An 11,708-nucleotide genomic window follows, 5' to 3' on the forward strand; every position below is an offset into this window, starting at 1 on the left:
TCATCGATTTTGAGATAAAAGTTCTATCAAGCTAGAACGGTTTCAATTTGTAGGACGGGAAAGAAACCTCATCCTTTGGTGCTTAAAAAAAGTTCATCGATTTTGAGATAAAAGTTCACAAACTTAAAAAAAGTTCATCGATTTTGAGAAATAGCTCATCATTTTTGAAGAAAATTTCACCAATTTTGGAAAAACTTTATGAAAAAGTTTAAAAGTTCATTGTTTTCAAAAAAAGTTCATCAGTTTTGTAAAAGGTTCGTCGATTTTAAAAAAAAGTTCACAAATTTGAATGAAGAAATCGTCAATCTTGAAAAAAGTTCATCAAATTAGTTCATCGGATTTGGAAAAAGTTCATCAAATTTGAAAAAACAAAAGTCAAATGTGACAAAAGTTCTCGTAATTAGAAAAAAGTTCATCAGTTTTAAAAAATGTGGATGGATTTGAGAAAGATCATCGAACGGGGAAGAAGGAAAAAAATAACCAGAAAAATGAAAAACAAAAACTAGAAAAAGTGAAAGAAAAAGATGATAAGGCAAACAAGTGATGGAATTGTGGGCATGAAGTTACTGTTGCGGGATGGTTAGCACAGTGCGCTGTTAACCAGGAAGTCCAGCTAAATGGTTCGTTTCCCAGCTCTCGCGGAAGTTTTGCGATTTGTATAAGCGAACGATAGCGAAGCGAGCGAAATGGGCCAAGCCCATCTAAAGCGGCTACAGGCCCGTTAGCAGAATACACATTAACGGGCGCCTGCAGCGCTAAATAGGAAATGGCGTCAAAATGACCCAGCTTCGCTGAAGCTCATCTTCCCGTCGCCCCAGCTTGGGCCGGCCCACGTCGCAAGGCTGCTTCTTTTTGTTTTTTTGCTTTTTGTTTTTTCTGTTTCAGTTTCTAATTCTTTTCTTTTCCTTTTTTCCTTTTTCTTCCATTTTTTGTGTATTATAGAAAGTTCATTTTGTATTTATATACAAAGTTCACCATGCATTAAAAAAATTCAGCATATATTTAAGAATTTGTTCAACATATCTTTGCAAAATGTTCAATTTATATCTACAAAAATGTTTAATGTGTGTTCCAAAATTTGTTCTGTTCAACATATTTTTGATCAACGAGCTTGTCAAGTAGAGGCTCACTAGGGACACAGTGTTTGTTTATGTATTCACACATGTATTTAAGTTTTCGATTAATACAATTCTAGCATGAATAATAAACATTTATCATGAATAAGGAAATATAAAATAACAACTTTATTATTGCCTCTAGGGCATATTTTCTTCAGGTTTCCGCGGACGGGATAACCCTAGCTCTTCCCCTAGATCGCACCGGCCAAGAGTCTGGCGACCCTAGCAACCAGCGGCGATCGGAGAAAGCAGGGGATTGGAGTCTCCACATCATCGCCAGGTGCCGTCGGGAGGAGTTGAAACCCTAGCAAGAGGGGAAAGCTTAGATCTCACAATAAGCTCTATAGAGAGGGGTCACGTGACATACGTACCTAGCATACTTCCCACTGAAACCAAACGACGCAAGGCTCAACCAAAGCCCACGCCCGCAGACATCCTAGTTTCTGGCAAAACAGACAGGCACACCAGTGATCCGCCAAGAAATAGCCCACGTTTAGATAAAAAATGGCAAAACTGGTCGAATTTCAAAAAATGCCAAGTTAGGCCAGTTTCTTGGCAGGTTGCCCAGCTTTGGGCGACTTTCTAGGGGCACCCCTATTTCTCGCTTTAACCGAGCATGTGGTGACGCCTCACGGCGTGGGAGCCCAGATGGGCCGGCCCAGCCGCGCGGGAGAAAAAGGCCTATTTTTTTCCTGTTTTCTGTTCTCGTGTTTTGCTTTAATTTTGTACTTTTATTTATATAAAATATTCTACAAATATATATTACAAAAAATGCTCTTCAAAAAACATTTGAAAAAATGGTGAACAAGTATTTAAAAAATGGTGAACAGGTATTAAAAAACTGTTCAACGAGTATTTGAAAAGTATTGAACAAGTATTTGAAAAATGTTCAACAAGTATTTGAAAATGTAGAATAATTATAAAAAAATGTTGAACGAGTATTTGAAAAAATGTTGTACGGGTATTTGAAAAATGTTGAACAAGTATTTGAAAATGTAGAATAAGTATTAAAAATATTGAACAAGTAATTGAAAAATGTTGAATAAGTATTAATAAATGTCGAACAAGTATTTGAAAAAATTTGAACAAGCATTTGAAAAAATATTGAATAAGTATTAAACTGTTGAACAAGTATCTGAAAAATGTTGAATAGGCGTTCGGACAATGTCGAACGTGTATATAAAAATTGTTGATCACTTATTATAAAAAAAATTGCTTTTGACATATACAAAAATGTAGAGTGAAAACAAAAACAAACATAATAGAAAACAAAATAAAAACAAAGAAATGGTGATGAAAAAGAAAACCATACAAAAATGGAGAAGAAAAAGAAAAACCAAACAAATATGAAGAAAACCTTGTCAAAAAACAAAAAGGAAAAACAAAAAAACTGTGAAAACCAAAGGAAAAAGGAAATGAAAAAATGAATAAACAAAGAAAAAATGGAGAAAATTAAAGAAAAGAAACAAAAGAAAACAGAAAAAAAACGCTTGTCTCTGTTGAAGTACGTCGCGGCCCCTTTAATAAACACGAATAGTTGTGTGGCGTGGTGGCTAGCATCGCTCGTTTCTTCTCAGATCTCGAGGGAAAGATCCCTCGTCCACCCCTTTTCCCTTCCCTTTTTCTTTAACTGTGCACCGCGAATTGGGCCAGCCTGACACTGTAGCTCTCGACACAAGAGTTTCCTCTTGACTCGCTTAATGCGAGAAATAGACGCCGCGGAGGGGAACGAGGGAGCGTCACGAGGGACAGTGATGGTCTGCTGGTGTTGGATGGGTCTTGGCAAAATTTGTTCATGGTGTATTGAAAAATGTTCATCGTATATTATTAAATTGTGCAATGCATATTATAAAATGGTGATTGTGTATTTAAATTTTATTCATCGAATATTAAGAAATTTTTCAACGTATACTATAAAATGTTCATTTGTGTATTTTAAATTTGTTCAGTATTTTTTTACAAAAATATTCATTGTATTTTTATATTTGTTCTACGTATATTAAAGTAATGTTGGATGTTTTTTTTAAAGGATTTGCAGTTGTACTTTCTATTTTAGGCTTGGCGTTGCTTTTATATACATTTGAGCTCGCTAGCTCGGCTGGCTAGCCGCGTAAAAAGCAAGCATGTGGTTGGGGTTCGATCCCACTCATGCACTTTTTTTATTTGAATTTTCCCTCACCACGTGATAATTGGGCCGGCCCGTGTGCGCGTCGCTTCAGCGAAACCGCGACGATTGGACGCACACGGGCGGCGGGGCGCGACCGCAATCCCTATTTGATGCGTGTACGCGTCAAAACGACCCAGCTTCGCTGAAGCTCATCTTCCCGTCGCCCCAGCTTGGGCCGGCCCACATCGCAAGGCTGCTTCTTCTTCTTCTTTTTTTGCTTTTTGTTTTTTCTGTTTCAGTTTCTAATTCTTTTATTTTCCTTTTTCTTCCATTTTTTTGTGTATTATAGAAAGTTCATTTTGTATTTATATACAAAGTTCACCATGCATTAAAAAATTCAGCATATATTTAAGAATTTGTTCAACATAGCTTTGCAAAATGTTCAATGTGTATCCGACATTTGTTCAATGTATATCTACAAAAATGTTTATTGTGTGTTGCAAAATTTGTTCTGTTCAACATATTTTTGAAATATGTTCAATGTGCGTCCGAAATTTGTTCAATGTATATCAACAAAAATGTTCAATGTGTTTCCAATATTTGTTTAACGTATTTTCCAAAATGTTCAATGTGTATTAAAAAATTCAGCATATATATTCATATTTCTTTAGTGTTGAAAATACAGTATATTTTTAAAATATGAATTTATACTTTATTTTATTACCATAAAGAATATCCAGAAAGTTCCAATAAAACGCAGAAAGAAAAGGGAAAAATACTAGTTGTGATGAGCTTATGCGTATGGGCCGGCCCATTACCATCTTCCTTCAGCGAAGGCACAGCTGTTTGACGCCTGCGCGCGTCAAATAGGAGGTCTCTCGCGTTACGCGAGAGGGGCCAGACCCAGACGTTTTCTGTTTCAGCTATTTATTATCACATATGTAGGCAGCAGGCTTTAAAATGGCATCTAGTCATGCTACGGCGTGCATTGTTCCTTCGGGATCAGTCGGCTTCTGGCTGAAATATGAGGAAGAAGCAGGGGCTGCTCAGGAAGTAGTGCCGGGCGAGTGCGTGTGGTGCTGTTGTCAGAAACTGTCATGGTGTGCCGTTCTTCTCGATGGGATGCAGATTGAGCCAATGTGCGGCTGAGGAAGAGGCTGAAGGACTAGCTTTGCTGCATGGGTGATTCTCAAAAAAAAAAAAAGAGCTTTGCCGCATGGGTTGCAAGCGTCGACGAAATATTATAATGGACCAATTCAGGTGGAGCTCGATTACATGACCTTGGTCAAGGCGATCAACCCAGGTGCTGCCAATCAATCAAGCCTCTTTCCAATCATAGCTAACATCAACTCAACATTGAACATTTTCAGTTCTCACAAGAGTGCCTACGTGAAGAGGAACCAAAACAAGCTGGCCAATGACCTGGCTGCTCGTGCATCTAGACTGGGCAGACTTTTTAAGTTGGCGGATGTGCCAAATGAGCTTAGAGAGACTCTGAGTAAAGATTGTACCCAGCCTGTTTGATCAGGTTTGTGTGATTCTCAAAAAAAATGACATATGTTCCTTCGACCTTTGTCATCCAGCTTTGGCCTACAAAAAGTTCACTTGGGGTTCTTGTGGAAGAATGAGCATCACGTGGATCCAATGCACATAGTTTGCTCAGCAAAAACTTTTGTTCTGTCTTCTAGGCTAACCAGAGGTTCCATCCAAATCCCTGTCCTACCAAAAAAAAAAATGAATGCTTGGAACGGGTGCCCCCATATCAAGAGAAATCATGATTAGTACAGCTACTAAATCATGTCCATCGGCACCCTCCTAGCCACTCACTCATATGTTGGTACCTGCAAAAGGGTCAGGATTACACATTACAGATGCTGGAGATATTTCTCAAAAAAAAAAAACAGATGGTGGAGATATCCAGACAGTAGACTATTTCAAACCAGGTTAATTATTACTGTCGTCTCGCCCCTACAGGATAGGATGCTAATGGACTAACTACAGATGCTGAATAGTGCTACAGTTTTTTTTTTTAAAGATCTAGTGTACACTGGCTTCATTGATGTTAAGAAGAGTAGAGAGTAACAAGGTTGGGATCAACTGGTCCAGATCAAAAGGCACTAAGAAACTGAAAAACAGGGGCCATGTGAAGGTGTGAATGTCAATGCAACATAAATCATATAGAGGGGCTCTTCTCCCCGCTCTCCGCTTTAATATATGATGCGCACGCTCGTGTGTATTCGAGGAAAAAAAAAGGGCCAAGACGCCGGTGCGCGCTGACTAGTGCTATAGTTACAGCTTCTAAATCATTCATCCATCGGTCGGCGCATCACAGCATGGAGATTGTTGCAAAGCAGAACTGGTTAGTAATAATTACTGTATATATGGTGTCGCCCGTACTGTCCTCCCTTATCCCCTAAAACATAGAAAGCTAATGGATCGGCACTAAATGGCCCTGCTGACCACAGCTTCTCAAGGCCTTTCAGCTAGTTCATTGTCACTAGCTAGCTAGCCTGTGAACGCCAATCCCTTTACAGTTGTCCGTACACTAAAACTATTTCTTATCAACATTTGCGGCACTGACTAAAAAAGGGATTGAGCTTCAGTGTCTCACTGCACATGCCTTTGAGTGCATGACACGTGGACCCCACAGGTGACTGGCCCACATGTCACACTCAAAGGCAAATGCAGTTAAGTCACCGAAGCTGCCTCCCTGAAAGGCACTAGCTATATAACGTAGGGTCTGGATATGTATTTCTGGAGTTCTGCTCGCATTCATTTGCTGGCTGACAGTATTTTTTTTCTATGTGTCTTGCAAATACCCCACTTGGTAGTCTGCTTGCTAGATAGATGGTTGCCAGTTTCTTCCTGTACACAGTGATGCAGTTCCGATGTTATAATCTTTTTCTAGCATTATATGTTCTTGCAACATTCTATATTCACAAACTACAGTGGCCGTCACATTACCATTGGTCAGAGTAGGTAATTTCTGTCAAGTCTTCATATTTCTATTTTTTGGAAAAAGGGTTGTGTTAAGTCCATATTTTCTATCGATATCCCTTCTGATTTGTTGATATCTTGCAGCTATGCCAATGCCATGATCTAAGAATGGGTGTTGCCCTCACCTTTATTCTGTAAATGCCAAAGCGTCCACAACATATAAGCGACATAAATTTCAAGCTTACAGATATTACATATGTTTGATATGTCTGAGTTCAGCATATGGTAGCCCTAATGATCGCAGAACTATGAACATAAGTTATCTTTTGTTCTTTTTGTGATCAAAGCTTCAATTGAATCATTTGAGATTATCCTCCTACTTATTCAGAAATTGCATGACGTATAAGTCTAGACTGCTATTCGTCGATCCCAAGTAGGTGTTAGCCAATAGCATGCACCAGGCCAGTAGATTTGTTCACTCTAATTGGCAATCTTCTTTACATGTAGTCCTATGTGTGTGTTCTGAGGCTCTCGCATTAATTTTTTTTAAGAACAGTGATCCATGTTCGGAGTACCTGCAGGTTACAAGTTCACCTTATCCTATGTTTTACCTTAGGTGCATTCGTGGTACTAAATAGAATCGAAGAAGGTTACTGTGGATGTGGAGTATAAGCTTCAGAATTTAGCACTGTGTGTACTGCTTAGGCTAGCAGCTTCCTTTGTGTCTGTGTAGGTGGCTGGAAAGTTTATTCCAGCGATTGATGTTGCAAAGCAAAAGTTAGGGCTTTGGATAGAGATTTATTTGGGTTTACATCAATTCTGTCCGAAAAATGTTGTACTGAAGTTTGCATTGAAATGAACTGTTTTGATCAAAAACTTCCACACAGTCAACTGTATTCTGAGCAAACTATTTAAATTTTCTTCCATCAAAGAAAATAACAAAGACAATCTCAGGCTTCCTGACAGGCGCGGCGTGTTGCTGCGTCTCTGCCTGCTAGTTATTATGTATAACTGCAGAGACATCACAAATTGACCCATCACACGCATCATAGGCATGATGATAAAGGATGTTCCCTTTTCCGGAGCATATGATATAATTATGACGATCTATCATGTTGGTGTGAGGTTCACGTAAGCCCATGCAGATCGATGGACGACGTTTTTATCCCCATGATTATATAAGACAAAAAAAATCATTGATTGCTTGTATCTTCTCACGTACTCATCCATACAACACTTTTTTTAGGGGCTCATCCGTACAACACTTGGCAATTAGATTACGTGACACTTGCATTAATATTCATATATGGCCACAAACGGACAAGCCTGCAGCCAGTCGGTCTCCTAATTAGGCCAAAAGAGTTGGGTCAGTGTGATTAAAAAGGGAAAGGATAACACCTAATCAGGACAGCGAGCAAGATTTCTGTGCCACATCTGTCACTTCATTGTGATAGCTGCATCACCCTCAGATACTAAAAACCTAAAATGTGCAGGAGAAAGCAGGAAATGCTCCTCTCGTGTTCTACTGACCCCGATTCTGACTCCTGCGGGCGTCGCCGTCAGGATCGTCGAGCGAGCAGCGGCGCCTGGCCCTTGGCACGCGCTGCAGGAGTGGCTCCTCACCAGCCCTGGGTTTCTGCGGTGGCGGCCGGCAGAGGCAGATCAGGGTCTCCCCTGCCCAGACCCTGCCTTTTCATAGCCTTAGAAAATTAAGATTGTTTTAAATTTGCGATTCAAAGTTTAAATAAGCAAACGGGTTCAATTCATTTGTTATAGTACTTGCTTTTAGAATAACACGCGCACTTTGGTTAAGTTAAGAAAAATTGCGAAATGGTTAAGTTAATTAGTCAGCGTAATCAGATCCATGCCATCATCGCCCTTGTCCAATTTTTTTCAGGTTAGTTAAACCATCGAGTTTTTTAAGAAGTAATCGGAAGATCGGAAGACATTTAACCAATGAAGATTTGGACAACTAACAACGCATTTTGGCAGTTGCTTGTTTATCTGATAGACACAGCCAGGCTCTCCGGCCAACTGGTGTCAGATTCAGCTCAGCTTCAAGAGAAAGTGGTTGATGGAAAGCCTACTCTCGTGACTTGACATTAGATTCGAATTATTTACCATTCATCTGTGCTCTTCATGTGGTCCCATGATGCGGGATGTCCGGCTATTATAAGTTACGTGGTATTGCACCTAATTAACATTGCACGATTAAGACAACCTAGCTACGTGTATATATTTCGGCCCGATAAATCAAGTGAACTAGCCAATACATTTTTTGTTAGCTTTTTAATGTGTTCATTCTGGGTCTATTTTTGTTGAGAACCTTCCAATCTATTCATTTTTGATAAATCAAGTGAACTGTCAAGGTAATATAAAGAGCACCAGAAAAAGAATTAGAGAAAAGTGCATTTTTCGTCCCTCAACTAATCGCGAAGTGTGGCTTTTGTGCCTAAACTTTTTGTTGGTGTAACCTTCGTCCCTCAACTCTTTAAGACCAGGTATAGTTACTCCCTCTTAGTGGTATTCCTCGGTCAAATCCCGGTTTTGACATGATGTGTTGTGCCTGAACCCGGTTTGAAAAAAATATAGGAAATAATGATTATATGAAAATGACAGCTTAAGAATACTAATAAGGTGATAGAAGCATGGAAAATGCACCATTAGTATGATCCTAGTTCCCTTCAGCTGCTGCAACTTCTATTTGAAGCTGCCGAAGAGTAGGATCGGTCACATTTGGGCACTGGAGGTGGGGAAGAATGAGGCGAGAAAAGGGAGGTGGCTGTCGTGGGTATGGATAGATAGGCTTTTCACATGCCCATGAGGTATCCCACAGGTATCCCAAAGTATCCGAATTTTATTTATTTATTTGAAAAACAGAAAATAGGGAGATACATGTCCGATACGTTTTGAGAAGTATCAAAACGTATCCGAGTTTCCGATATGCCTGATACGGCAGTTTCCAGAAGTATCCGGTTAACTTAGCTTGTAGGATTCAGCATTGATCAAATATCATGATTTTACATGGTGACAAGGCTTGCAATTCCATCAGGTGCTCAAAGTATGCACGACTAAGGCAAACACATGTTGAACATAGCTTATAACCTTCCCAACTCACTTTTGGACTCAGGCTTGAAGGTTATAAGCTATGTTCAACATGTCTATGGAATTCGGATACACTCACGGAATTGGGAAAGTTATAAGCTATGCTCAACTCACTTCCGGAATGAGGTTTGAAGGTTAACCTTGAAGGTTATAATAAAAATTTTGGAAATGAGAGTATGCTCAAAGTACTAACTCGATGTTTTGCTCAAAGTATGCACGACTAAGTAACTAACCTACTGACTAGATGCAACTGTCTTTTTGGCAAGGTAAATGCTCTGTAGTTCACTACAGGGTGCCCCTCAATTTTCTTTTGTACCAAATGTTTACTCAAACATTCTCATTTCTCGTCTATTCTGTTAGGTACCGAGGATATAGACCAAACGGATAATTAAAATTACTTGCGACAACTTACTGTATATCGGACGAAGTTGCGCCCAGTAGCGCGCTGTGAATGGAGGGCGTGGGTCGACTTCATCCATCTGAACACTACTTGGGGGATACCGCTCTGCGGAACGTGGAGGCTCTGGAGACTGTCGACCTCTCTTCCGTTTATGCTGTGGAGGCGGCAACTTCCAGAATGTGGGGAATGGCTGATTGGCAGGAATGGGCAGGGAAGGCTGCACAAAAGTAAACATCTTTTTATTAGCTACAACAATTAACGTAAGTAAACATGGATATAATACATATGCTTAATACAACATGGCAGGAAAACCTAGCGGATAATAAATGTCTTCAAGTAGCAAGTTGTACTCAGGTAGGAAAGATCTTTAGAATATTTTACCAGCTCACTAAAGCAATCGAGATCACATTTTGGTGGGACGAATGAAGTATCCACCACTCCTACATGGAAAAACAAGATGAGAAGAAGATTTTTTTATGAGCAATCGAGATGTTCTTGATAATGTTCTTGATACCAGTTGGTGGCTTGTCTTTGATAATGTTCCTCGGCGCCCAACTGAACTCCATGTTTGGTACCTTGCCCTTGAGATGGTTAAAGGCACGGTTGGCGTCTTCAGCAGTTAGAAACTGAATATCAAAATAGTCCTCCACTTCTTCAGACCTCTTGAGACCAGTCTGCAAAAAGAAATAGAAAGACAGGCTTCAGTCCAGATTCAATTATTCAAATCAATGTCCACAAATGAAGATTAAATCAAAGGAGGGGGAGACTAACCCGGCCATGAAACTTCACCATATGATCCATATGGTCATATGTCAGACAAATCTGTGGGAAATATCTCTGAGGTCTTGCCCTCAAGGTTTCGCATGACGCCATCTAAAGAAGGAGAACGGAAAATGTCACAAAAGATTGGAACAAGTTAGCTTTGTTTCAGATGACACACAAATTTGAAGAATTCGTTACAATGTTGCCATATCAGTAGCAAAGATGGTGGAACTGAGGATGAGGACATGAATCAGATGACAATTTCTTTGATGGTACACTAAAGAAACTGCTAGCGAGTGGAGCAGTAAAAGCTGGATGCAAAACTAGGTTTCTGGAAGAAGAACCAGGCACAGTTCTTTTCAGCTTTTGATTCCAAAACTGAGTGTTGACGGTACCATTGGCGATTGCATTCACATTAAAAATAGCATTCAAATTAGCACACAGCAGAAGCAAGAAAGAACCATTGGCAGTTGCATTGAGTAATCACAATATTTTTTTTAAACAAGCCATATTCCCTTTACAGTTGCATTGAGCATTCACAGTAACCAAAAATAATAATTTACATGTCCATTCATCCATCCATCTACGAAAAACCTAGCCCCATTGATCCATCCATCACGCAAATCATGTACTAAGCATCTGCATACATCCATCTTATCCAACTTCCATCGTTCCATGTACAGGAGAGGAACCAGAACAGAACAAAAACCGAAGGACGAGAGGCTCACCAGGAAGCGGTGCAAGAAGAGCTGCGACCGGCGGGATCGGCTCGTTGGGGACGGCGGAGGAAGGGGGTGGCCGGCGGGATGGGCGCGTCGGGGCCGTCGGGAGGGGGAGGAGGCGGGACGGATGAATGCTTGTGCCGGCGAGATGGGAGCGTGGGGCCGCGCTCGCCGGCTCCTGCGGGGTGGCGGGGATGGCGCCGGTCGTCGGAGGGAGTAGGAGAGGTACGGGCGACGCAGGGGCTGCAACCTGGCGGCGGAGGAAACCCTCGAGGGGGGGAAATCGAGCGTCGGGAGACAGAGCGGACCAGTCATTTTCTTGGGCCGGACCAATCATTTTCTTGGGCCGGACCAGTCATTTTCTTGGGCCGGACCAATCATTTTCTCGGGCCGAAGGCCATTTTGTCTGCAATTTTAAGCTGAGGGATAGGCCCTTCTTTTACCTTTTTTAGGGGTTTCTTTACCTACCTACTAATAAAGTATCCAAATACTTAATCGTGCAGCTGCACAATTTCCTCGCGCTGAGCGCACGCGCTAACTGACAAGGTCTACCCGCA

The 11,708-nt window shown here is 40.7% G+C and overlaps 1 protein-coding gene across 1 annotated transcript; it reads right to left on the reverse strand.

Annotated features, from left to right (window-relative positions):
- Positions 1-4,442: 4,442 nt before the first annotated feature.
- On the reverse strand, positions 4,443-11,484 carry LOC123151192 (uncharacterized). The gene is made up of 6 exons (XM_044570941.1): positions 11,158-11,484; positions 10,439-10,540; positions 10,182-10,341; positions 10,049-10,107; positions 9,680-9,884; positions 4,443-5,066 (listed from the first exon to the last, which is right to left on the reverse strand). Exons 1-6 carry the CDS (start codon positions 11,464-11,466, stop codon positions 5,053-5,055), a joined length of 849 nt encoding a protein of 282 aa, XP_044426876.1. The 5' UTR covers positions 11,467-11,484; the 3' UTR covers positions 4,443-5,052.
- Positions 11,485-11,708: the final 224 nt, after the last annotated feature.

Source organism: Triticum aestivum, chromosome 7A (assembly GCF_018294505.1).
Source record: "Triticum aestivum cultivar Chinese Spring chromosome 7A, IWGSC CS RefSeq v2.1, whole genome shotgun sequence".
Taxonomy (NCBI): Eukaryota; Viridiplantae; Streptophyta; class Magnoliopsida; order Poales; family Poaceae; genus Triticum; species Triticum aestivum.

Bases quoted from the DNA above. Each gene is read 5' to 3' on its own strand.
- LOC123151192 (XM_044570941.1), bottom strand. From the start codon at position 11,466: ATGACTGGTCCGCTCTGTCTCCCGACGCTCGATTTCCCCCCCTCGAGG. The intron at 10,541-11,157 runs GTGAGCCTCTCG...CTCCTTCTTTAG, and splicing joins TCTTCTTGCACCGCTTCCTG to ATGGCGTCATGCGAAACCTT. The intron at 10,108-10,181 runs GTATCAAGAACA...TTTTCCATGTAG, and splicing joins CAAAGACAAGCCACCAACTG to GAGTGGTGGATACTTCATTC.